This window comes from Stegostoma tigrinum, chromosome 11 (assembly GCF_030684315.1).
Source record: "Stegostoma tigrinum isolate sSteTig4 chromosome 11, sSteTig4.hap1, whole genome shotgun sequence".
Classification (NCBI taxonomy): Eukaryota; Metazoa; Chordata; class Chondrichthyes; order Orectolobiformes; family Stegostomatidae; genus Stegostoma; species Stegostoma tigrinum.
In genome coordinates this window covers 9,273,567-9,300,057 of record NC_081364.1, presented here as the reverse complement: position 1 = coordinate 9,300,057, position 26,491 = coordinate 9,273,567, and the positions used below count along the sequence as shown (strand labels likewise).

Sequence of the window (26,491 nt, the reverse complement as noted above, 5' to 3'; positions counted from 1 at the left end):
CCATCTGGTTTACTAATGTCCTTAGGGAAGGAAACTGCCATCTTTACCTGGTCTGGCCTACTTGTGACTCCAGACCCACAGCAAATGTGGTTGACCCTTGACTGCCGTCTGGCAATAAGGGATGGGCAACAAATGCTGCCCGGTCAGCGACACCCTCATCCCACGAATGAATAAATTAAAAAATGGAATAGTCAAGGTTGAGTTGATGTTGAAAATTAGCCATGCTTGTATTGAGGCTCAAAAGTCCAATTGGCCTTTCATATTGCTATTTCTTTGCCCCCACCAGTTTCCAAAGACACTCAATCCCAAATACCAAACAGTTGGATTCTGATGAGAGATTCATTAGCCTCCGAATCTTCTCTGTTACTACTTTCTCTGGTCTCTTTGCATTATCACTGCTGCCACAGCCAGCTGTAACTGTTGTTCCTAAATTTTAAATGTGTTATCTTTGTCTCTGTAACCTAAGCCCTATTGTCTTGTAATCAGAACTGATCAGCATGATCCTACTCATAATCTCTAAACTGTGAAATTCTTTTTTGTCCATCATTGCTTCTCAACGGGCATTGATATTTGACTGATGAAGGCTTATGATTCTGAGACCCTATCCAAATTGATTTTATGACCAACAATGGGAAGCGTTTGAGCCCCTAAACTGGACTGGTGTCAGGATCTGATCTCAAAGTTCGTTGGAACAGGAATTAATAATTCGGCTCCTCAAGTCTCTGCTCTATTTACCTGACTTTGTTGCATGTGATACCCTTGCCTAACAAAAACCTATCAATATCACCCTGGAAATTTTTAATTAAGTACAGTATCCATTTGTGGGAGTGAATTCCAGATTTTCATTTCTACGTGGCCCATGTCTATTTTACATTATGTCACCTTGTTCTGGGAGATGAGGGTGTCTGAAACATTCAAGTACTTATTTCCCCTCAGTATCTTATGTTTGTAAAAATGTTAGAAATGTTATTTGAAGAAAATGAAAGTCAAGTGAATGCACATTAGAAGCATTTGAGTAGCTGATCAGTTTTACTACATATACAGGAAGGTTGTGATTTTAAAGAAATCTCTCCATTTTTACACAGGGTGATAAAGCCGACTGTTTCTTCATTGTAGAATCGGGTGAAGTGAAGATCATGATCAAGAGCAAAGTAAGAGGTTTTATAGCTCAGATGGATATCAAGTGATCGTATGCATTAACTACAGAAACAAAATACTGCAGTTGTTGGAAATACCCAGCGGGTTGGGCACTATGTGGCAAGAGAATATAGTTAATGTTTCAGGTCAATGATGTTTTCTAACAGATGAAACATGAACAATTAGACAATTTTTAAGCAAATATATAGTTGAGACAAAATAGATGCGTAAGTAAGGGGCTAGAAATGATATGTAAGATTTGAGCAGTATTTAAATAACAAATTGAGCAAGACAAAGAACGGTAACAATAAAGCAATTTATTATTATTATTAACAAGACCATTACCAGCATCTGCTGACTGAGAAAACTGGAGTAGTGGATGCAACCTAGAATTGTTGAACTCCACCTTGAGTCCATAAAGCTGTAATGTACTTCAATGAAGGCTGAGTTTCTGCTCCCCAAGCTTTCCTTGAACTTCATTTAAACACTCCCAGAAACAGAGACCAGAGTGAGATAGAGTACTAAAGTGGAAAGGGACCAGAAGCTTGGTTACATTTGTGAACTGAGTGGACATGTTCAGCAAAGTATCACCCTATTATATTTAGTCTCACAAGTATAGAAGAGGGCCTATTATGAGCAATGTGTATTATGATACAAAATTTACAAGCAAATTGCTAATTCATCTGGAAGGACTATTTGGAGACCAGGACACTGGGAAAGTTTGAGAGGAAAGAACAGATATTTCATCTTTTTTGCTTGCGTGGGAAAGAAAATTAATGTTAGGTGTGATGGAATAGTGAATCAGGATGTTGTGGGGAGAATGGTCCCTTCAGATTGCTTAAAAGAAGGAATCTGTGTGATGGCACACTGAAGGTTCTGGAAATTGCAAAGCACTATAACGTGGAGTCTCGTGGGTCAAGGAAGTTCTGGGAGAGAGGACAGAACTGGAGGGAAATAGGATGGGTATGGTTTCATGCTTTGTTCACCTAATGAAAGGAAATCCTCGCCTGGGCAAAAGAAGGACCTGTTAGAAATGCTGATGTGGAAGCTAGAGTTATAATTTTGGTGTAACAGACTGAGAAGTTACAAAAAGGAGTGGTGTCCTTATAGCCAGAGAGTGATGAGAAGTGTAATTAAGAAGCTATACATGTCTGAGAGTTTATCTCTAATATTGGTAGAAAGCTCATTGCTGCAAATAGAAAAAGAAGCAAAGAAGAGGCAGTTGTTGTAAATTTCTGCAGAATAGCATGAGAGCAATGAAAATTAAAAGTAGCTCTAATTAAGTTGTTCAGGTTGGAGTTAGAGCAGGAAGCAGTACTGATGGTTGTAATCCATATGCGGTACTGTTGAATGTTTAAACAAATTCAATCAGGTGAAAAAGGATGATGGTAGATGTGGACTTGTTAGGCCCTGTTAAAAGGAAGAAGCAGAGGATAGGGGAACGCACACACATTTCTGCAACTGCAGACATGCTCCGGGGTGGTGTGTTTCCTCCCTGGGCCCAGGGCCAGGGACGTTGATGAGTAGCTGCAAGGCATCCTGAAGGGAAGGACACTAAGTTAGAGGTTATGATACACATTGGTACCAATAACATAGAATGAGAGGTGAGGTCTTGCATCAAGAATTCAGGGAACTAGATTTTTAATCGGTAGACTCAAAAGCAGGGCCTCAATTGTTATAATCTTCGGATTATTACCCGTGTCAAGTGCTAGTGAGTACAGAAATAGGATAATAGGTGAAAATGTAGCTCAAGAGTTGGTCTAGCTAGGAAAGTTTTAGATTCCTGATTTGCACGTTCTCCCTGTGTCTAGGTGCTCCGGTTTCCTCCCACAGTTCAAAGATGTGCAGGTTAGGTGGATTGGCCAAACTAAAATTACCCATAAGGAGCAGGGGTGTGTGGGTGATAGGGGGATGGGTCTGGGTGGGATGCTGCAAAGGGGCGGTGTGGACTTGTTGGGCCGAAGGGCCAGTTTCCACACCATAGGGAATCTAATCTGATCACTGGGACCATTTCTGGTGAAGGTAGGATCTGTACAAGCGAGGTAGTCTGTATCTGACTGAGATAGGGACTAGCATCCTTGCTGGTACGTTTGCTGGCTCTTTTGGGAGAAGTTTAAACTAGTTCAGCAGGGGACACAGTGTTAGTATAATAAGGGCACAGTCTTTAGTAAAGGAGCCAAGATAAAGGGAGTTCAGCCATTTTGAATTCCAAGGGTCTAAAATGAGGCTGGATAGCCTGTACTTTAATGCTAGGACTATTACTGGTAAGACAGAAAAGGGCACGAATGTCATGTGGAGTTGCCATCACGGAGATGTGATTGAATGAGGGGTCTGACTGGTAGCTCAGCATTCCAAGGTATATTCCACTCCCCCCTCCCGTCATTAATTGGGATAGTCATAGTTTAAGGGTTTAGAGCTGGCATATTGCTTGAGATATATTGAGGAGAGCTTTTAATGTCAACGTGTTAAAGGTCCAACAAGGAACAGCAGTGTAGGACCTAGTTCTGGAGAACAAAGCTGGAAGAGATTCGAGGAGGCCATGGGGAAGCATTTTAGTGATAGTGACCACACCACAATATGTTTTAAGTTTGTTATGGAAATGGAAAATCATGATCTGCAAAAATAGGTTGTGGATTGGGGAAGGCAGATGTTATGAAAATAAGGCAGGATCTGGACAAAGTAGACTAAGAACAACTACTTGTGGGGAAAATCTCAGCAGAGTAGATGTGGGGGGTCATTCAAAAAGGAAATGGGGAAATCTCATCTCCCAGACCATTCACAACCTTATCACCTCAGGTGACCTCCCACCCACAGCCTCTAACCTCATCATTCCCCAACCCCGCACCACCCGTTTCTATCTCCTTCCCAAGATCTACAAACTTGACTGCCCTCCCAACCAATTGTCTCTGCATGCTCCTGCCCCACTGACCTTATCTCCACTTATCTTGACTCCATTTTCTCTCCCGGTCCAGGAATTCCCAACCTACATCCGGGACACCACCCACGCCCTCCACCAACGCCAAAACTTCTGTTTCCTTGGCCCTCAACACCTCATCTTCACCATGGACTTCCAATCCCTGTATACTTCCATTCCCAATGCAGATGGCCCATAGACCCTCTGCTTCCTCACCTGCAGGTCCAACCAGTCCCCCTTCACTGACACCCTTATCCGCCTAACCAAACTTGCCCTTAGGCTTAACAACTTCTCCTTCAACTCCTCTCGCTTCCTACGACAACAGAGGTGGCCATGGACCCAAGCTATGCATTGCCTTTTTGCAGGATATGTGGAACAGTCCCTCTTCCACACTTACACTGGTCCTATCCCTCACCTCTTCCTCTGTTACATCAATGTCTGCCTCAGTGCTGCCTCGTGCTCGAACAGTTTATCAGCTTTACTAACACATTCAACCCAACCTCAAGTTCACCTGGACCATTCCTGATACCTCCCTCTCTTTCTTGGACCTCTCTGTCTCCATCTCTGGTAACCACCTTGAGACCAATATTTATTTCAAGCCCACCGACTCCCAAGGCTACCTAGAATACAACTCCTCTCACCCACCTTCCTGCAACAATGCGATCTCCTATTCCCAATGCCTCTGCCATTGCTGCATCTGCTCCCAAGTTGTCCTCATTTATTCAAGGACTGCAATTTTCCCCCACCCCGCAGTGGTCAAAAATGCTCTTGACAGCATCTCTTGTGTTTTCCCGCACCTCAGCCCTCACACCCCCTCCCCGCAATAAAAACAAAGAATTCCTCTTGCCCTCACATATCACTCCGTTAACCTCTGGATTCAACGCATCATTCTCCACCTACAATCTGACCTTACTACGAACGATGTATTTCCCTCCCCACCTTTATCTGCCTTCAGGACGGACCGCTCTCTCTCTGACTCCCTCGTCCCCCCCACACTCCCCACGAGCCTCACCTTTCCCAGCATCTTTCCCTGCAGCCCCGGGAGGTGCTACATCTGCCCCCACACCTCCCCCCTCACCTCTGTCCCAAAAAAACCTTCTGCATCACACAGATGTTCACCTGCACGTCCACTAATGTGGTCCATTGTATCCGCTGTTCCCGATGTGGCCCCTCTACATCAGGGAGACCAAGCGGAGGCTCGGAGACCGCTTTGTGGAGCATCTACACTCGGTTCGCAACAAACGTTAACACCTCCGAGTCGCCAACCACTTCACCTCCCCCTCCCACTCCCTAGACGACATATCCGTCCTGGGCCGCCTCCAGTGTCACAACGATGCCATCCGGAAACTGGAGGCACAACACCTCATATTCCGCCTTGGAACCCTACAACCCAATTTTGGTCTCAGTGCGGATTTTACTAGCTTCAAAATCCCTGAAAACTCCTGTCCTCATTCCAAGACAGAAACCAGCCCCATCTCCGCCTCCTTGACCTGTCCGTCTTCTCTCCTACCTATCTGCTCCTCCCTCCTCACTGACCAACCCCCACCCCAACTTCCTACCTGCACTCACCTTTACTGGCTTCATCCCCACCTCCTTGATCTGTCTGTCTTCTCTTCCATCTATCTGCTCCACTATCCACCTTCTATCACCGTACCCTGCTCAATTTATTCCAGAACCCCCTTCCCCTCCCCTCCCCCATTTTTAAAGAAGAGTCCAGACCCGAAATGCCAGCTTTCCTGCTGCTTTGATGCTGCCTGGCCTGCTGTGTACCTCCAGCTCCACACCTTGTTATCCCGGACTCCAACATTGGCAGTTCCTACTGTCTCTGAGATCTCAGGTGTAATGTGTTCCTTTGATGGTGAGATACGGGAACAACAAACCCAGAGAACCTTGGATGTCTAGGGATATTCAGGACGGGATGGTAAGAAAAAGACAGGCTTTTAGCAGGTACAAAGGGAGCAAGTCAACTGAGGCCCTAGTGGAGTACAGAAATTGCAGGAGGGCAAGAGGATAATCAGGGAAAGAGAAGGGACCAAGGGGCCAAACCAGTGCATGGAGCCAGAGAACATGGGAAAGGTGTTAAAGGAATATTTCACATCTGTCTTCATTGGGAGAAGGAGAATGTATTTTGGATACAGGGACTGTGAGGTTCTTAAGCCGATTGACATAGGGAGTAAGGACTCTTGGAGGTTTTGGCTGGATTAAAAGTGGATGAATCCCCAGGCCCAGAGAGTTCTGTCCCAGGCAGCTGTGGGAGATGATGGAGAAAATTAAGAGGGTCTCGCCCAAATTTTTAATTCTTTTCTGGCCACACGGGATGCCAAAGGACTAGAAGACAAGTAATAGAGTTGCACTTTTCAAGAAGGATGGTAGAGATAAATCGGAGAATTACAGACAAGTGAGTCTTATGTTAGTGATGGGACAACTGTTGGATGAAATTCTGAAGAAGAGAGTTAACCTCTCACTTATTTAGATTGAATTCCATTTGCCACTGATTATCCCATCTTTTTCTCCTGTAATCTGTTTATCTTCACCACTGTGCCACCCCACTGATTTTTGTATCATCCATTAACCCTAAGTGTCAACCTGCATTCAAGTCTAAATCATTTATGTAATACCACAAACAAGAGCCCCAACACTGAGCCCTGTGGAACCGCACTGGGCACAGGGTTTCCTGTCACAAAACACCCTCCACTATCACAATCTATTTCCTGCCTCTCAGCAAATTGTGGATCCAAATAGTTAAGTTTTCATGGATCCCATGAGTTCTTATCCTTTGTTGTCAGTGTCCCATGCAGGACCTTATTAAAAGTCTTGCTGAAGTCCAAGTAGGATACATCAAATGTGTTGCCCTTATCTATGAACCTGGTCACTTCTTTGAAAAAGTCAATCATCTTGATTAGATATGATCTCCCCTAAACAAAACTGTGCTGACTGTTCTTGATTAATCTCTGCCTCTCCAAGTGCAGATTAGTTCTGTCCCTCAGAATTGCTTCCAATATTTTAACCCACCCCTGAGGTTAGACTGACTTGCCAAAGCTTCCTGGTTTATCCCAGGTTCCCTTTTGTGTAATGATACCACATGTCCTCCAGACCAGTGGCCAGAAAGGAATTGAAAATTATTGCCAGTGTTCTGCTATTTGCTCCTTTGCCTCACTCAACAACCAGGAGACATAGAATTGTAGTAGAAATTGCTTTGATCTTGGAAGTAGCAATGCTTTAAGATCTTTGAGGAGAAGAGGGATATTTTGGATGCAGGAGGTGCTAGCAGAGATGGATGTAGATTCTTGGCTGTAATGAAGCTGTTCTTCTGCTTCCAGATTCTTGGATAGGAACTGATATTCAGGGGGTTTTGGAATTGACAGGAACAATATATCAGCCTGTTGGCATAAGCAGAAATGCCACGTTTGAAGGAGGAAGGCAGGTTAAATATTTATGATGGACTACATGTGAAATGTTGACCTGACTTCCTTTCAAATGTTTCTGCAGATGCATAACAAGTTTCTTTCCCTGTTCATCGTAGTCATACTTGCTCATTCATTATGAATGTAACTTGCTGCTTTATTACAGGAATCAAAATGCGTTGGCAAACTTGAATCAATTGTCCAAAGCAAAAGCAGTTGTTTTTCAATTGAAACATCAGCATCTGTCTTTGTAGTTTCCATGTACAGTTTCTAGAAGTTCAGATTTTACTCTTAAAAGACTATGTATGGTTGAATATTGATTTGCGTTTCTGACTATGTGCACTTCACCTTAACAGACCTAGTTGAAGGAAGTAGTGAGGATACAGAAGTAGGAAATGCAGATTAAAATTTCAATATGTGCAGTCCAAGGCTAAACTTTTGAGTGCACATTTTTTTTCACAAAACAGTTTGTATAGTATTGAGCTTATTTTGATATGAACTGATTGTGTTTATTTCTCTATTACCTAATGTACTCAATCTCAAGACATTGGCAAGTCAACAGGATAAGACAGAAGTAGAGATTGCCAGGTGTACCAAGGGGCAGTATTTTGGAGAGCTAGCACTGGTTACCAACAAACCCAGAGCAGCTTCAGCATATGCTGTTGGAGAAGTCAAGTGCTTAGGCAAGTATTCTTTTTCTTGTTGTTTATGACAAGTCTAATGGAATTTAGTTTTACTTCAAAAAAATACTTATTCATTCCAGTATTTGTTTTGTAATGATGTCTGACAGTCGTGATTGAATCCTTTCTAACATACGCATCCAAATCCCATACTGTGTGGACTGCTATCCTAACTCATTGACGATCTCCAGACTTCACTTTAAAAAAATCTATTGTACAGTGTAAACATCAAAAATATGGATGGAAGTAGACAATATAGCTCCTCGAGCTTGTTCTGCCATTCAGTCGGATCTTCTGCCTCAAATCTGCTTTCCCATCTGCTTCCTGTACCTCTACACTTTGAGAGAAAAGCATGTGTCTGTCCCAAGAACAAATGTACTTGATGTTGGAACATTCACAATCTTTTGGGGTTGTGAGTTCACAAATTCACTCAGCCTTTCCCAATTTGACAAGCCTCATTTGAGGAATTAATCTATTGCACCTTCGCTGAACTGCCTACAACTTAAATATATCCTTCCTTCAGTACGAAGACCAAAACTGAACATACTTTTTAGGTGTCTTCTAAACAAAACCCTGCAATTGTGGCAAGACTTGTTTTATTCTTATACTGCAATTCCATTGCAATATATTCTGGCATGTTACGGGCCTCATAATTGTTTTCTGTATCTGCGTGTTAGGTTTGGTGGAACTTGGATGAAAATGCACTAAAGGTGGTAATGTAGGACCATGATTTATGTTACTGTGACATCAATTGCATACAATGAAGTAAACATGACATTTAAGAAAGCAAGTTATTGTAATGTTTCACTTCAAGGAGCTCTAGTGAGCTCAAGAGAAAGGCAATATACTGGTGTGGAATCTTGCTTTGACAGTTTATCCCCTTGTGTCTTCTCTGGTTTGTGTTTGTTCAAGCAAACTCATGCATAAGATATTTTGTTAGCTCAAAACAGTGAGGTTATCAAGTTTTTTAAAACAATTTCTTCTGTCTTCTCTTTTCAGTGATGGATATTCAAGCATTTGAAAGATTGTTAGGCCCTTGCATGGACATCATGAAGAGAAATATAGTGAATTATGAAGAACAACTTGTCTCCTTGTTTGGCACCAGTTTGGACTTGGAGAATCCTGGTATATAGGCACATTGTCATTCAGTGCCTTCTCACATTGATGAAAACAAAGTAAAAATTGTCCACACACAAATAAAACTCCCCACTGAAAAAAAAAACGCAGTATATGGGCAAAGTAGCATTTTCTGGCTCTTTGCATCCCATGGGGTAGACACCATGTAATGCAGAAATACATTACTGGCCATACAGGGATGGGAAAATAAGTGGCATATGTTTGTTTCTGTTTTGTTATCTGCCTTCTTGAGTTTAAAAGCATTTATTCTGTTTCTTAATTTTTCTTTCAACACCAAACAAAATGTTGGTTTATGAATTATCAAAATGAACAACAAAGACAAATACTAAATGTAACTTTTGATAAGATGATATTGATGACATTCAGTGTTTCTTTGTTACTTATTTAAATAGGTGACCAGTTCTTGCCAAAAAAATCTCCAAAAAAAATGTTGTAAAGCTTTGATTGCTTCTGTGGTTTCACCACTGAGTTTTACATTGAAAAGTATCTGGGATAGGTTTTAATATTTCATATAAACCTTTAAAGATTCCTGAATTGTGTTAATCGTAGACCACAATAGCTGTTTTTTTAAATCAAGGGGTTTCTAAAATGCAACATGTGCATCCACCATGGGAATTCAGCATGGTTCAGGTCCAAAGTCTGAAGATCATCAGATCCTCTGGATTATTTCAAGATCAACAAAGTGGCAAAATTGTCAATTTGCAGAATTAGAACAACACAACTGGAAAAGCAAGTCTCTAGTTTGTTGCTCCAATGTGGTTAATAACACTGATGTGTTCGAAAAGCAGTGCTATTCCTGTCTGTGCTTTTTTTTGTGAAACCTCGCCAGGGTAATACACACTGCCATTTGCTGTAACTCTTCTCATCCCACCAGCCACCGACCCACACTTTTTTATTGAGGTTTTTCAGCTGGCTCGGGTTGAATTGTGTTTTTTTTTTAAATGAAAGGGCCTTCTCAAGCACAGTGGTCACCTGATATACCTTGTGCATGTCGCTTGTGACTGCCACAGCTTGCAGTTTGCACTATTAGACAATTTCTACAAGATGACAAAATGTGTGCTTTTGGTCTTTTACTTCTACTTTGTTATTAATATTTGAGTTGTCTTTTTCTTTCCCCTTGTACAATGCTTCCTGTATGTATATGTCAGGGGGAAAGAGATTCAGTTCACCAGACAGATTTTCTGGAATTGGCATGATTCTATGATGCAGGAATCATCTCTGCCCAATTACTTTCCCTGTCTTTCTTTTTCTGTAGCACAAGCCACTCCTTGATCTATACGCACCCTTCAGGGAAATGTTGAGCAGACTAGTTGAGGCTAGCATTGAGATGGCATATTTCTAACATAGAACTCAGTCTGATATTTAAAAGCCATGGCATGATGAGCTGTAATTAGGAAAAGCTGTTGAGGATTTATTGCGCGACCAGATCCATTAACAGCTCTGTGCCACAGGACAGGAGTACCTGCAGTAATTGAATCATGAAAATGGTTATTGCTGTTAATGGAATTTTTTTAAATTAATGTGGTTTAACAAACTACAGTAGAGTGATTGTAGCCACTATTATATTCAGGATCACATGATTTATTTAAACTTCAATTGCAGAAGTTTCTAGATCTAAAGTTTAGAAAAATGATTTCAAGTAACTTTTTATGTTGTGTATATTTCATCGACAAACCTGTTCACCCTGCAATAAATCTGAAATATTGCCATGTTTTTCTAAACAGAGCACAGTTCTGATAGACTCAGAAATATTGGTAAAAAAGCAAGAAACTGCTGTGAAAATTTACCAAACTCTTTTGTTTCTTGTAATCCTAATTGCATAGTAAGCACTTGACACCCTGTTTCTGGGTATAACTGTCTATTCTGTGTTGAATCAATTCATCTGCACCTGCTTGCTGCTGGAGGTATCATTAGCAAGAGCCCAGAAACCCTGGGTTAGATGGAGGTGAGCCGGCTATTGTTCTCACTTCGTTGCCAACTAGCTAAGCATTGGATTTTCATGTGCTTGACAGAGTCATGCCTCCTGTTAGCATTGATTGCTGAGAATGGTGCATGATGAATTGCCTCAAGGTTATGGTCCTGTGGGATCCTGTCAAGGAGTTGGTATCTTCAGATAAAGAGCAGGAGAAAGCAGGCAGGGGAACATGAATGAAAATTAAAAGTCTATTTAGTTTTGAAAGAGCTTGCTTTAGTAATTCATTTTCACTTTTGTGCAAGTTTGTATTCTCATCATTTCACTTAGATATACACCTACTGTATTTTCAAATGAACTTAACTGGGGTCTGACAATGTGACCAATATGGAGCAGACACAGGACATGATATGCTGGTCAGGCCTGATTGTGAAGTGCTGGATGAGATGGATAATGCAAGGTCACCTTAGCAGTTTTGGGTTTTTCTATAAAATGGCATGTCATACATGCTGCACCAGGAGATTTCTGACACTGGCAGTTCATTGTGATGTTGGTGATTTGAAGATATCATTATTCCTCAAGACAGCGTAGGTATGACATGGTCAGTTCCAGCATTGACGTTTTTTTTTAAGGCCATAGCCTGTTAGTAAGATTGGACCTCCCCCCACCCCCGAAGGAATAAATTAAAGACCGACTAAATGTAGAACAGCTGTTGAAGCACTCCAACTAACTTGTGAATAAGTTTCTTGAATAAAATTTGGGGCAATAATATGCATTGTGTCTGTTTGTGTGTGTGCAGGTGGCAAATGCCCGATGCATGTGACTGTAGCATTTTGCCCTCTTGACCATTAATGTACTGCCAGAGAACACTACAGTACTTAACATTTCATTCTCTGCTTGTTCCATCCACTCAATGTTTGATCACTGTTCTTCTTTGGATTACTTGGGTTTTGGTATTTTATTGAAAACAGCATTTTCATCCACCAAAGTATGCGGGCTCTTTGTTGAGAATTTTGTGTTTTACTTTAATTCAAGCTCGTTTGCATGGTCCCAAGGCTGCTTTTCTGTGATTTTTCACTACTTCATGTGATACAAAATTAACATTCAGCTTGGCATTCTGACCTCAAAGAGAACAGAGATGCTGCCAGTTCTGTTGATGGTGAGCAATGTGTCTTGCATTGAAAGGGCTATCCCATTAGAATTTATTAGCACCTGTTGATATTATAACAGATGTTCCAACAGTACTCAACTAGAGGAAGAAAAGCAGGCTATTTTGAAGAAACTTTCAAAGGTCAATTGACCTTTGCAATAGATCCTAGTTTCTCATTGGCTTCAAGTCTTATTTTTTTTAACATGAAACCCTTCAGACGTGATCTTTCAAACATCCTGAGGGCTGCCTTCTAAACTTGCTGCCTGTCCCACTTTGTCATATTTTCATGTTCTGACCCTTGCCACATTTTCAAAGATACTACAATGACTACTGTACTTCGTCTAAGGAAGCTCGGACAGTGAACTTGTAGCCTGATGGCCTATGGCACCCATCCCGGCAAAGTCCAGTTTTATCATTACCCAGTTGTCCACATGCACCTTGACAGTAATTATTGATGCTCAACAGCAACAACAAATTAGATGGAAATCATATGTTTCCTTTTTAATTTACACTCCCTAACCCAGTGGCAGCAAATCTACTTGTCTCACTAAGAATAAATCCAAGTACAGAACAGAGCAAACAAACTGCACTCAAGTACTTGCAACATTAAGAACCAGTGTTGCCCCTAGAGCGCAATTCCTCGTGCATCAAATAAGGGCTTTTCTAATTTAACTGGGAATACCCAGTATATTTTGAATCGTGTAAGCAGTCATTTGGTCTGGTGGCCAAGGCCTGCGATGTTGTCATGAAGCTGCAGAAATGAGTGGAGAAAGCAGTTCAAAATAGTAAATATGGAGTAAAAAGCAGGTATGCGTCTACCCTCATACTGGAGTCCCTCTGTTCTGCTTCACTACCAGTTAGTTTGTATTTCTTTTTCCTGTCCTTATTTACCAAAATACATTTATTCATTATTTTTCAAAGTTGACCATCTTTCAAAGTTGTCCACTTTTGTGCTTATACTTTTTTTTTGGCCAAAATGCTTGATTTGTTTTCACCCAGTTTTGTATCAGTAAATGTCATTTTCTTTCCTCACTTGTCAGGACCAGGTCAGCAAGTGTAGCAATACTAACATTGTTCCCTATAGAACTCAACTAATCACTCCTCAATCTCATCTCTGTCCATGTAACCCTTCTGAAGAAGGGTCTAGGTCCGAAACATTAGCCTTCCTGCTCCTCTGATGCTGTTTGGCCGGCTGTGTTCATCCAGCTCTACACATTGTTATCTCAGATTCTCCAGCATCTGCAGTTCCTACTATCTCAGAATTATCTGTCTATTTAGGCAGCATTATTGACTTGCCCTGATCAATATTTTTTGAAAGCTTAGTCATTTTAAACCATATTTTAAGATGTGCCTGCATTACCTTAATATTCAACTTGAAAGGCATTGTTTGTGAAAATGCCCTAAGGTTGAATAAATCACATCAGAAGAGCAAGTCTGTCTGATTAAAATATTTTTAAAACCACCTAACGTAATCTGAAGCATTCAAATTGGTTTTCCTGAGACTTGTTGAACCATGGGCTTTGCTGCTGTGTTTTATGGCTGCTGCCTTTACCATTGGCCTTTGTGACTTTACTGTTTTGTTACCATTCTTGAATTATTAAAGATTTTCTAGAGAGACATGTTTCTTTAGTGGGAAAGGCATAAAAAGAATTTCTGGTCAATTTCAGTGTTTTATACCAAGATCTCATTCTACATGTAAAGAAAAAATTAGCAGTTTCATTTCACCAGTGGAATTTTAATTATTAGACTTGACTGATTACAGAGGAGCTTTTGTGTTTTACTTAGACTGAAAAACAAATGCATACATAAACTGTTACTGATCCAAAGTAGTGCACTTTTGGAGCACAGACATAGGCCATTCTGGCCCTAAAGCCTGTTCCCTCTATTCATATATGTCATTTCTGATCTGAAACACATCAATTCATACAGCCTCTGGAGGGGCACTCCAGTGGAATAGTCCCAATGGAAGGCCTGCACTGAATCATTTCAGACTCTGGGTTGCACATTTTGAATATTGCTTTTTATCTTGTATTTACTTTTTTTAATTTTAAACGGGGCATAAAAGAGTATATCATGCTGTGATAAACCTACAAACTGCAGCCCTGAGAAGATGACTTTTTTTTTAAAAATGAATTTTTTTGTAATTCCAATCTGTCCACTTGTCCTGTTGTAATTTCATAATTTTGTGGCTGCTGCAGAGTTTTAGCATGTGTCCACACTATGTAAAGGGAAGAAATTTGAAACATTATGATGCGAAGCAAGTGTTTTAATAAGGGTTATGCATCACTATGCTATGAATGTTGTTATTGAGAAGTATTGCCCTCTGTTTTAGGGAGGTACAACACTCTTGTATATGTTTTGTATTTAAATGATTCGTGCACAGTGGCATGCCCTGTATGGATCAAGGGGATAAATCACTTAAAAAAGAAATGCACCATCAGTGGAATACTGCCTCTGCTGCATTGCTTGCACAACCCATCCTGATGATTCAAGTAAGCAGGAATGGGTGTCATATTCTGAATGTTGTATCAATCACTTTGCTGTATTTTTTGAGGTGCAAAATCACAGTCAGCCTTTCCCAAAGAAGTGAAAAATGATTGCTGTTTAGAAATGCAAACTGTGTGGCCTGAGTAATTCCCACTTAATATAAAGTGATCTAAATTGGTGTGGTCAATATAATTTCTGACCCACAATTGATATATTTTTCAAATGTTGTTTACTATGTTAATACCTTTTGGAAAAGAGTAGGTCTGGTTTGGTGATCAGCTGACTTCTGTCAGGGGATTTAAATTCTACTTGCACCAAAACTATCTTATTTTGCATGTTGACTTTGATACAGTTCTGTTGTATGTCTGTTGGATTTAAAGTATCCATGTTCATGATGTCCAACAAGTCTTACAGGGACCTGCAGGCCTGAAGAAAGGTTCTTGACTTTCTGCTTGAAGTATCCATCTCTTAGCCAAGAAATGATTACAGTCACAACAATGACTTCATTTTCTTCTGGAGCCCCCTCCCCACCTGAACGTATCTTTTTTGGGAAGTTGTCTTTGCAGTATTAAGATTAATCAATTAAAAATAAAAATGAAATTCTAAACATGCTGTGTTCTTATTTCAGAGGCTTTGTTTTACTGAGAGGAAAATTGGCTTTTGAATCTCAAGTCATGACTGTTGTTTCAATTAAAAAGCTGATGCAACCGCAGAATGTTGAGGAAATTCAGCTAATCTGGCAGCATTTATGCAGAGCGAAACAAAAAAAGACATTACAAGTCCAGTGAATCTTCATCAGAACAAGCTGCTGTGAAGAAGAGTCATATTGGGCTTGAAATGTTGACCCTGCTTCTGTCTCCACACATGTTGCTAGACCTGCTGAGTTTCTCCAGTATTTTGTCTTTAAATAAAAGCTGTCACTCATTTTAAAATCATTTCTCCTTTGCAAATAGGTAATGATAATTGTCATATAAAACTTGGATCTTTCTGGAAAATAATAGCTTGTCAATGATACATTAATGTGTGAATGTGCTAATTTTGTACAATTGGTATCTTTGGCATGCCATTTGCACATTAATACTCAGGAAATTATGACTGCTGATTATGACCAGTTCAGGATGATATTGTTGATTAAGGAGGCAGCAAGTTTCTGATCCAAAGGCAAACCAAGTCAGGTTGCTCAATTTCATATGAATGAAATTATAAAAAGATTTCAATAGGTTTTTACTTTAAACAATTTTGTCCCTTTACCTCAATCTAACTTCCTCTTTATTTCCCATTTGTACTTGCTTTGTTTCTAATTCACCCTTGTTTGGAGGGTTAGTGCAGACTCGAGGGGATTCTATGATGATTTTCTATTTCTCCTGATTATTTCTCAATCCTTAAATATCACTGGGCATGAAGTCAGAATGTTGATTCTGCTGTTCCCAGTTCCCAAACGCTCTGTTGATGTTGCAAAACCAATACTGTAAATTCATTATTTTCTGGCAAATTATAGCTGTGAAGCTATAAAGTACAAGGAATAATGAATAATCATACATTGAGATACTTCAGTCCATGAAGAGTGGACCATTATGATTGCAGACCAATGCTTAGTAGTTGGAAGTTAGAGGGGAAGTATTTTCAGTCGTTCAGCTGTTGTTTCAAGTCCATAGGATATCTTCTGAACCAAGTCTACCTTTCCATTACTCCATCAAATAGCTCAAATAGTTTGACAAGTAGTTGACACTTTATTAATCTCTGGTTTTGCTTCTTTATTTCTGATGGGGATGAGATGTTTGTTTGCAAGGCCAGCATATATTACACATCCCCCTTTTTATTCATGTCCTTGAAATGAGTAGAGTCAGACCTACATGGAATTGGAAATATTATTAAAGGTAACTGGGGTATGCAATTGGCTGATGGCCACACACCCGAGAGCAAAAGAATGTTTTTCTGAATGATGAGAAATGTCCTGTGAGGTTCCCTGGAAACCATTATTGGGATGTTTGCTTAGATAAATGGCCTGGATTTGGGTACGGGGAGTAGAATTTTGAAGTTTGAAGGAGATCTCGGGAAGATATAGATTTGAGAAATAATTGGTAAATACTTATATTCTCAGGGTATAATCCCTCAGATGGAAAGGCGACCCTTCCTCTGAATTGCTTCTGGGCAATAACTGATGCCTGGTCAATGATACCTTCATGTTGTGAATGAATAATAAAAAAAACTCTAAAATGGGAAAGGTAGGACAAATAAACTCAGCTCAGAGGGGGACAAAGGAGAAAGCATGTGAGTTGTGTCAGGTAGAAAATAAAATTGAGAATCAAAATGAATTTTGAAGGTTTGGAGAGGTGGTGAAAAATCAAATGAGAGAAGCAAAAAAATTACGAGAAAATACGGGGGCAGCCTAAATAGAGGGGTAACCCAAAGGCTTCTATAGGGAATCAATAGTAAATGGAGGAGTGGAGCTGATTAGGGAGCAAAAAGGCAGAAGCTAGGGGAATGGTTAAGATGAGCAATAAGTTCTTTGCACCTATCTTTATCAAGGAAAGAAAACCTACCTAGACTTTACAAGAAGAGCTCAACATTAAAAGGAAAGAAGATAGACTGTTGGTCCTTAGAGTGACAAGGCATTGGGACAGGTGAGATACATATGAGGATTTTGAAAGAAATTAGAGTGGAGAATATGGAAAATTGCCAAGGTATATTCTGTACACAGTGTAGGGCAAATCCAACCTGGCCAAGTACCATTCAATTAGTCTACACTCGAGCATTAGTGAAACAATGGAAGGTATTACCAACAGTGCCACCAAGCAGCACCTGCTCAGCTATAACCTTTTCAATGATGCCCAGTTGGGTTCTGCCAGGGCCACTGAGCTCCTGACCTCATTACAGCCTTGGTTCAAACATAATCTAGACATTAGGTGAGAGTGACTGCCCTTGATAGATTACATTTGACTGAGTGTGGCATCCAGGCACCCCAGCGAAACTGAAGTCAATGGGAATCAGGAGGCAAACTCTCCACTTTTTTAAATATTTCCCCATGGAATGTGGGTGTTGCTGGCTGGGCCAGCATTTATTGCCTATCCCTAATTGGCCTTGAGAAGGTGAGCTGCCTTCTTAAACTGCTGCAGTCGACTTGCTATGAGTAGACTCTCAATGCCTTCAGGGAGGAAATTCCAGGATTTTAATCTAGCAACAGTGAAGGAACTGTAGTATATTTCCAACCCGGGACGATGAATAGCTTGGGGAGGAGGTGTATTTGTAGGTGGTGGAGTTCCCATTCATTTGATGGCTTATTTTTTGGAAAGAAGTGATTGTGTGTTTGCAAGGTGCTGTCTAAGAATCATTGGTGTATTTCGACAGTGCATCTTGTAGATTGCATACACTGCTGCTACTGAGTCAGTGATGAATAGTGGATGCTTGTGAGTGTGGTGCCACATTCAAGTAAGTGAACTGCATTGCCTTGGATGCTATCCAGCTGCTTGAGTGTTGCTAGAGCTGCACCCCTCTGGGCAAGTGGAGAGTATTCCTTCACAAACTTGACTAGTCTTTGCGGTAATGGACAGGCTTTGCGGAGCCAGGAGGTGACTCACTTCAGTATTCTTAGCCTCTGACGTGCTTTCGCAACAACTGTGTATCTGTGATGAGTACAGTTGAGTTTCTCGCCAATGGTAACCCCCAGGATGGTGATAGTGTGGGATTCAATGTTGGTAATGCCAGTTAGCATAAAGGCATCTTGAGTGCCACTAGGGATGGGAAATAAATGCTGGTCAGCCAGCAATGTCCATATCCCATGAATGAATTTTAAAAAAAGACTGCACCTTTCCTGGAGTTTTGTGAACAATTTTGGCACTGCACTTTAGGAAGGGTGTCAAAGCCTTGGAGATGGTACAGAGAGGTTTACTGGATAATGTCAAAAAGGATTTTGGAGACTGGAGAAGTCTGGTTTCTTCTCTTTAGAACAGTTGTCCTAATGCTAACCCCTGTGGAACATTGTTGTATATTGACCTTTGAGTCTGAAAAATATCCATACAACACGAGTCATTTTTTGCCTATTAGCCAATTTCCTGTCCACGATGCCACTGCCCATTGAATGTCTTCAGATTATGTTGATTTAACATTGGAGAAAGATATTACCAACATTGCCAGGTTGTTTTTGGATCACCGAAGGGGCAACAGGAATATTCTTTGAGTCAGAGGTTAAGGGTTGCCACTTCAGCATTTAGTACAAAATCTTCACAAGCATTATCAATACTATTAAGAGAGTGCTACACTGTCAGAAATGCTGTATTCTGAAAGAAATATTAATTCAAGCACCAACTGATCTTGGGTAAACAATAAAATAAACACAGTAGTAAAGAACAATGAACGTCAGATGCTGGAGAGCTAAAGGATCACTGTACTTTAGAGAATCATAGAGATGTGGAGCAGAGAAACAGACCCTTCAGTCCAACTCATCCCTGCTGACCAGATATCCTAAATTAATCTAGTTCTGTTTGCCAGTATTTGGCTCATATCCCTGTAACCCCTTCCTATTCATATACTTACCCAGGTGCCTTTTAAATGTTGTAAATGTACCAGTTTCCACCACTTTCTCTGCCAGTTCATCTCAAACTCATACCACCCTCTGTGTGAAAAAGTTTCTCCTTAGATCCCTTTTAAGTCTTTCTCCTCCCACCTTAAACCTATTACCTCTAGTTTTGGACTTACCCACCCCGGGGAAAAGATATTGTCTATTTACCCTATCCATGTCCCTCGTGATTTTATAAACATCTATAACGCCACCCCTCAAGCCTCTGATGCTCCAGGGAAAATAATCTTGGCCTATTTGGTCTTTCCCTTTGCTCAAACCCTCCAATCCTGGCAACATCCTTGTAAATCTTTTCTGAGTCATTTCAAGTTTCACAACATCTTTCCTATAGTAGTGAAACCAGAATTGTATGCAGTATTCCAAATGTGACCCAACCAATATCCTGTACAGTCACAGCTCCTATACACACTGACCAATAAAGGCAAGCATACCAAATTCTGCCTTCACATTCCTGTCAACCCATGAGTCCACTTTTAGGGGACTTTGAACCTGCACTCCAAGGTCTCTTTATTCAACAACACTACCCAGGACCTCAACATTAAGTGTACAAGTCTGCTCTGACTTGTTTTCTACATTTATCTGAATTAAACGCCATCTGCCACTTCTTGACCTATTGGCCCATCTGACTGAGATTCCATCGTACGCTGAGGTCACCTTCTTCACTGTCCGTGACACCTCCAATTTTGGTGTCATCTGCAAACTTACTAAGCATACCTTCCATGTTCACATCCAAATCATTTATAAAAACGATGAAAAGCAATGAATCCAACACCATTCCTTGTGGCACATTGCTGGTCAAACGCCTCCAGTCTGAAAAGCAACTCTCCACCACCCTCTGTCTTCTTTCTTTGAGCCTGTCCTGTATCCAAATATCTAGCTCTCCCTGTATTCCATGCGATCTAACTTTGCTAAATAGTTTACCATGAAGAGCCTTGTCAAATGCTTTACTGAAGTCCACAGAGATCACATCTATAGCTCTGCTTTCATCAATCCCCTTTGAGATTTTTTGAAGAAGTGACAATCAAGTTGGTGAGACTTGATTTCCCACCCACAAAGCTATGTTGACTGTCCCTATTCAGACCTTGCCTTTCCAAATACATGTAAGTCCTATTCCTCAGAAACGCCTCCAACACCACTGATGTCAGGCTCACAAGTCTTTAGTTCCCGGCTTTTCCTTTTCACCTTTCTTAGATAATGGTACCACATTACACAGTATGTAGATAGGTCAACAAGGGGCGAAGCCACATTAGATCTGGTACTGGGTAATGAGCCTGGCCAGGTGTTAGATTTGGAAGTAGGTGAGCACTTTGGTGATAGCGATCATAATTCTGTTATGTTTACTTTAGTGATGGAAAGGGATAGGTGTATACCACTGGGCAAGAGTTATAGCTGGGGGAAAGGCAATTACAATGAGATTAGGCAAGATTCAGGGAGCATAGGATGGGGAAGGAAACTGAAGGGGATGGGCACATTAGAAATATGGAGCTTATTCAAGGAAAAGCTCCTATGTGTCCTAGATAAGTATGTACCTGTCAGGCAGGGAGGAAGCTGTAGAGTGTGGGAGCTGTGGTTTACGAAGGAGGTGGAATCTCTGGCCAAGAGGAAGAAGAAGGCTTATGTTAGGATGAGATGTGAAGGCTCAGTTAGGGCACTTGAGGGCTACGAGGTAGCCAGGAAAGACCTAAAGAGAGAGCTCAGAAGAGCCAGGAGGAGACATGAGAAGTTGTTGGCGGATAGGATCAGGGTAAACCCTAAGGCTTTCTATAGGTATTTAAGGAATAAAAGAATGATGAAAGTAAGATTAGGCCCAATCAAGGATAGTGGTGGTAAGTTGTGTGTGGAGTCAGATGAGATAGGGGAAGCGCTAAATGAATATTTTTCAACAATATTCACTCTAGAAAACAACAATGTTGTCGAGGAGAATACTGAGATACAGGCTACTAGACTATGTGGGATTGAGGCTCACAAGGAAGAGGTATTAGAAATCCTACAGAGGGTGAAGATAGATAAGTCAAGTAGAGACAACCCTGGTAATTATAGACCAGTGAGCCTTACCTGAGTTGTTGGTAAAGTGTTGGAAAAGGTTATAAGGGATAGGATTTATCATCATCCAGAAAAAAATAAATTGATTAGGGATAGTCAGCACGGTTTTTGTGAAGGGAAGGTCATGCCTCACAAACCTTATTGAGTTCTTTGAGAAGGTGACCAAACAGGTAGATGAGAGTAAACCGGTTGATGTGGTGTAAATGGATTTCAGCAAGGCGTTCGATAAGGTTCCCCACAGTAGGCTATTGTACAAAATGCGGAGGAATGGAATTGTGGGAGATATAGCAATTTGGATCAGAAATTGGCTTGCTGAAAGAAGACAGAGGGTGGTAGTTGATGGGAAATGTTCATCCTGGAGACCAGTTGCTAGTGGTGTACCGCAAGGGTCAGTGTTGGGTCCACTACTGTTTGTCATTTTTATCAATGACCTGGATGAGGGCGTAGAAGGATGGGTTAGTAAATTTGCAGACGACACTAAGGTCGGTGGAGTTGTGGATAGTGACGAAGGATGCTGTAGGTTGCAGAGAGACATAGATAAGCTGCAGAGCTGGGCTGAGAGGTGGCAAATGGAGTTCAATGCAGACAAGTGTGAGGTGATGCACTTTGGTAGGAGTAACCGGAAGGCAAAGTACAGGGCTAATGGTAAGATTCTTGGTAGTGTAGATGAGCAGAGAGATCTCGGTGTCCATGTACACAGATCCTTGAAAGTTGCCACCCAGGTTGACAGGGCTGTTAAGAAGGCGTACAGTGTTTTAGCTTTTATTAATAGAGGGATCGAGTTCCAGAACCAAGAGGTTATGGTGAAGCTGTACAAAACTCTGGTGCGGCCGCACTTGGAGTATTGTGTACCGTTCTGGTCACCGCATTATAAGAAGGATGTGGAAGCTTTGGAAAGGGTGCAGAGGAGATTTACTAGGGTGTTGCCTGGTATGGAGGGAAGGTCTTACGAGGAAAGGCTGAGGGACTTGAGGCTGTTTTCATTAGAGAGAAGAAGGTTGAGAGGTGACTTAATTGAAACATAAAATAATCAGAGGGTTAGATAGGGTGGATAGGGAGAGCCTTTTTCCTAGGATGGTGACGGCGAGCACGAGGGGGCATAGCTTTAAATTGAGGGGTGAAAGATATAGGACAGATGTCAGAGGTAGTTTCTTTACTCAGAGTAGTAAGGGAATGGAACGCTTTGCCTGCAACGGTAGTAGATTTGCCAACTTTGGGTACATTTAAGTCGTCATTGGACAAGCATATGGACGTACGTGGAATAGTGTAGGTTGGATGGGCTTGAGATCGGTATGACAGGTCGGCACAACATCGAGGGCCGAAGGGCCTGTACTGTGCTGTAATGTTCTATGTTCTATGTTCTATGTTAGCCAACCTCCAGCCTTTCAGCACCTCACCTTTGGCAATCAATGATACAAATATCTCAGCAAGGCCTCAGCAATCTTTTCCATTGCTTCCCACAGAGTTCTAGGGTAGATCTGATCTGGTCCCATAGATTTCTCCACTTTAATGGATTTTGAGAAGCCCAGCACCACCACCTCTGTAATCCAGACATTTTTCAAGCTGTCACTGTTTATTTCCCCAATTCTCTACATTCCGTATCCTTCTCCACAATAAATACTGATGCAAAATACTCATTTCGTAGCTTCCCTCATCTCCTGCAGTTCCACATAATGCTGGCCTTGCTGATCTTTAAGGGGCTGTATTTTCTCCCTAGTTACTCTTTTGTCTTTAAGGTATTTGTAGAATCCTTTGGATTCTCCTTAACCCTATTTGCCAAAGATATCTCATGTCCCTTTTTGCACTCCTGATTTTCCTCTTAAGTATACTTCTACTGCCTTTTTACTCATCCAGGGATTCACTCGATCTCTGTCTATACCTGACACATGCTTCCATCTTTCTCTTGACCAAAAACCTCAATTTCTCATGTCATCCAGCATTCCCTATATCTACCAGCCTTGCCCTTCACCCTAACAGGAACATATTGTTTCTGGACTCTTGTCATTATCAATTTTAAAGCCTTCCCATTTTTCAGCCATCCCTTTACCTGAGAACCTCCACCCCCATCAACTTTTGAATGTTCTTGCCTAATACCACCAAAATTGGCCTTCCTTTGAGTTAGAACCTTTAGATCCCACCTATCCTTTCCCATCACTGTTTTAAAACTAACTGATTATTATGATCACCAGCCACAAAGTGACACCTCAATCACCTGCCCTGCCTTATTTTCCAAGAGTAGGTCAGGTTTTGCACCTTCTCTAGTGGGTGCATCCACATACTGAATCGAAGGATTTTCTTGTACACACTTGACAAATTCCTCTCCATCCAAGCCCTTAACTGTCCCGGTCTATGTTTGGAAAGTTAAAATCCCCACCAAAACCACCCAATTATTCTAACTGAAACCTCCTTACAAAATTGTTTCTCAATTTCCCATTGACTGTTGCAGAGTTTATACTACCCTCCCAATAAGGTGATCATCCCTTTTTTCTTTATTTCTCAGTTCCACCCAAATAACTTGCCTGGATGTATTCCCAGAAATATCTTGCCTAAGTACTGCCATAATGTTGTTCCTAATCAAAAACTCCACTTCCCATCCTCTCTTGCTCCCCTTTCTATCCTTCCTAAGCATCTGTACCTTGGAACATTAAGCTGCCAGTCCTGTCCATCCCTGTGCCATGTTTCTGTAATTACTATGATATCCCAGTGCCATGTTCCCAACCATGCCATGTGTACATCTGCCTTACCTGTTAGGCCTCTTACATTAAACTGCATTTATTTCAATGCATCAGCCCAGTCGCATTCTTTGCTTTGTTCCTGCCTGCCCTGATTTTGATTTGCTCCTTTTCCCAACTGCACCAATATCAGACTGACCTCTTCTTCTACTATCTCCCTGGGTCCCAACACCACAACCCGATACCATGCCCCCACCCCCCAACTCCCCACGATGATTAGTTTAAGTCCTCCTGAGCAGCTGTAGAAAATCTCCCTGCCAGTATATTTGTCCCCTTCCAATTCAGGTGCAATCATCCTTTTCACAAGTTACTTCCACCCCAGAAAAGATGCCAATGTTCCAAAAATGTGAATCCTTCCTCTGCACCAGTTCCTCAGCCACACACGTGTCTGTACTATCTTCCTATTCCAACCCTCACTAGGCTTGTAGCATCAGGATTAATCCAGATACAACCACCCTCGAGGACCTCCTTTTTAAATTGCTGCCTAACTTCTTATATTCTCTTCTCAGAACTTCAACAATTTCTTTTTCCTATGTCATCAGTTGCAATGTGTATGATGACCTCCTGCTGGCCCCTCTCGCCTTTGAGAATATTCTGTACTCTCCCCAAAATATCCTTGATCCTGGCACCAGGGAGGCAGCACACCATTCTGATGTCTTGCTGTCAGCCACAGAAACATCTGTCTGTGCCTCTGACTAAAGAGTCCCCTATCACAATTGATTGTTAGGAACCTGACATACCCCTCATTATATTATAGCCAGTTGTGGTATCAGAAACCTGGCTGTCGATGCTACATTTCCCTGGGAATCTATCACCACCTACGTTTTCCAAAACAGCATGCTTGTTTGAGATAGGGATAGCCACACGATACTCCTGTACTCCCTGCCTCCCTTTCCTACCCTTCCTGGAGATCACCCATCTACCTGGCTGCATATTTGGTTTGTCTCTCTCCCTGCAACTGCCATCCATCACACCCCCTAAATCCTGTAAATTCCTCATTGCCTGTAACTGCCATTCCAACTAATCCATGTAATCCAATAGGATTCACAACTAAAAGTACATACTGCAGACATAGTCATCAGTAACATAGAACTCTCCCTAGCCTTCCACATCCATGGGAAGAGCACATCACTCTAATAAAGGACATCTTTGCATCTTAACAATCTACAGTACCAGAAAAGAGCCTTATTGCTCTAAAAACACTGCTCCAGACTGAATTCTTACCTATGTTACATATTTTTAAAGTTTAATCGAGACAAACCTCAATAAAATAATATATAAACAAAAAAGAACTCATTCTACACATTACTGTAGATTTACAGAAGAAAAACAGTATGGTCACACTTTAAAAACTAGCCACTTAGCTGTTACCCTGCTGTGGGCCTTCTCACAGGTTTTGTCAAGGTCAGCCACGAGTTTGACTTTTTTTTCTTACAAGAACTCCAATGTCCAGAGATACTTGAACTCAAACAGCAGGTACAGTCAGCTGTGCGGAGTTAATCTGGGTTATGTAGCAATGCAGGTTTATTTGTCAGTTTGCTTCACTTCTCATGAGGTTACTGCCTTTTTCTCTCTTCCTCCCTTTTAAGGTGCTGTTGCTTTAATCCTTTTCCCCCAAAGTTCCAAAACGATGCAACAGCTTATAAAACAATAATTACTGCTCCTAGGATTCAAGGAAAATCAGCTCCACAATGGAAAATACCTCAAAAATAGGAACCGCTCTCTCAACTACAAGCTTTTCCTGTCCTCCATATTGGATTACTCAGAATCCTTGAAACATTACCATTTATTTTCTCTCATAGATGTTGCCAGACCTCCTGAGTTTCTCCAGCAATTCCTGTTTTTTGTTTGAGGAAAAAAAACCAGCAAGATGATACTACTGGATGAGCAGGGAGACTTTGCAAACTTTCCCCCAAAACCAACAGCATTTCATAACAAAAGGAACAAAAAGCATTACAGCACAGGAACAGGCCCATCGATCCTCCAAGCCTGGACCGACATGATGCTCGTCACAACTAAAACCCTCTACCCTTCCAGGAACTGTATCCCTCTATTAGTTAGACAGAGGATCTTGATCGGTGCAGGCTTGGAGGACCGAAGGGCCTGTTCCTGTGCTGTAGGTTTCTTGGTTTCTTTGTTTCTTATTCCCATCCTATTCATGTGTTTGTCAAGAATTTGCTCATTTTCACATGATGGGAGATAAATGCGTGCGATTTGGCTGTGCATGTCTCACATTACAATGGTAACATTCTATAAAGCAGAGGTAATAGTAATCTAGACTGATAGATTCCTGGTCCACATTGCCCCAATTAATGCCCA

General features: G+C 41.3%; 1 protein-coding gene across 1 annotated transcript in view; it reads left to right on the top strand.

Moving 5' to 3' along the window:
• prkar2aa (protein kinase, cAMP-dependent, regulatory, type II, alpha A) overlaps positions 1–15,428 on the top strand; it is a 307,283-nt gene extending 291,855 nt beyond the window's left edge. Inside the window, exons 15-17 of the mRNA XM_048547783.1 lie at positions 1,086–1,151; positions 8,000–8,138; positions 9,135–15,428. Coding sequence (XP_048403740.1) covers positions 1,086–1,151; positions 8,000–8,138; positions 9,135–9,268 — 339 coding nt within the window. The 3' untranslated portion in view covers positions 9,269–15,428. The remainder of the gene's footprint in view (positions 1–1,085; positions 1,152–7,999; positions 8,139–9,134) is intronic.
• The last annotated feature ends 11,063 nt before the right edge of the window (positions 15,429–26,491 follow it).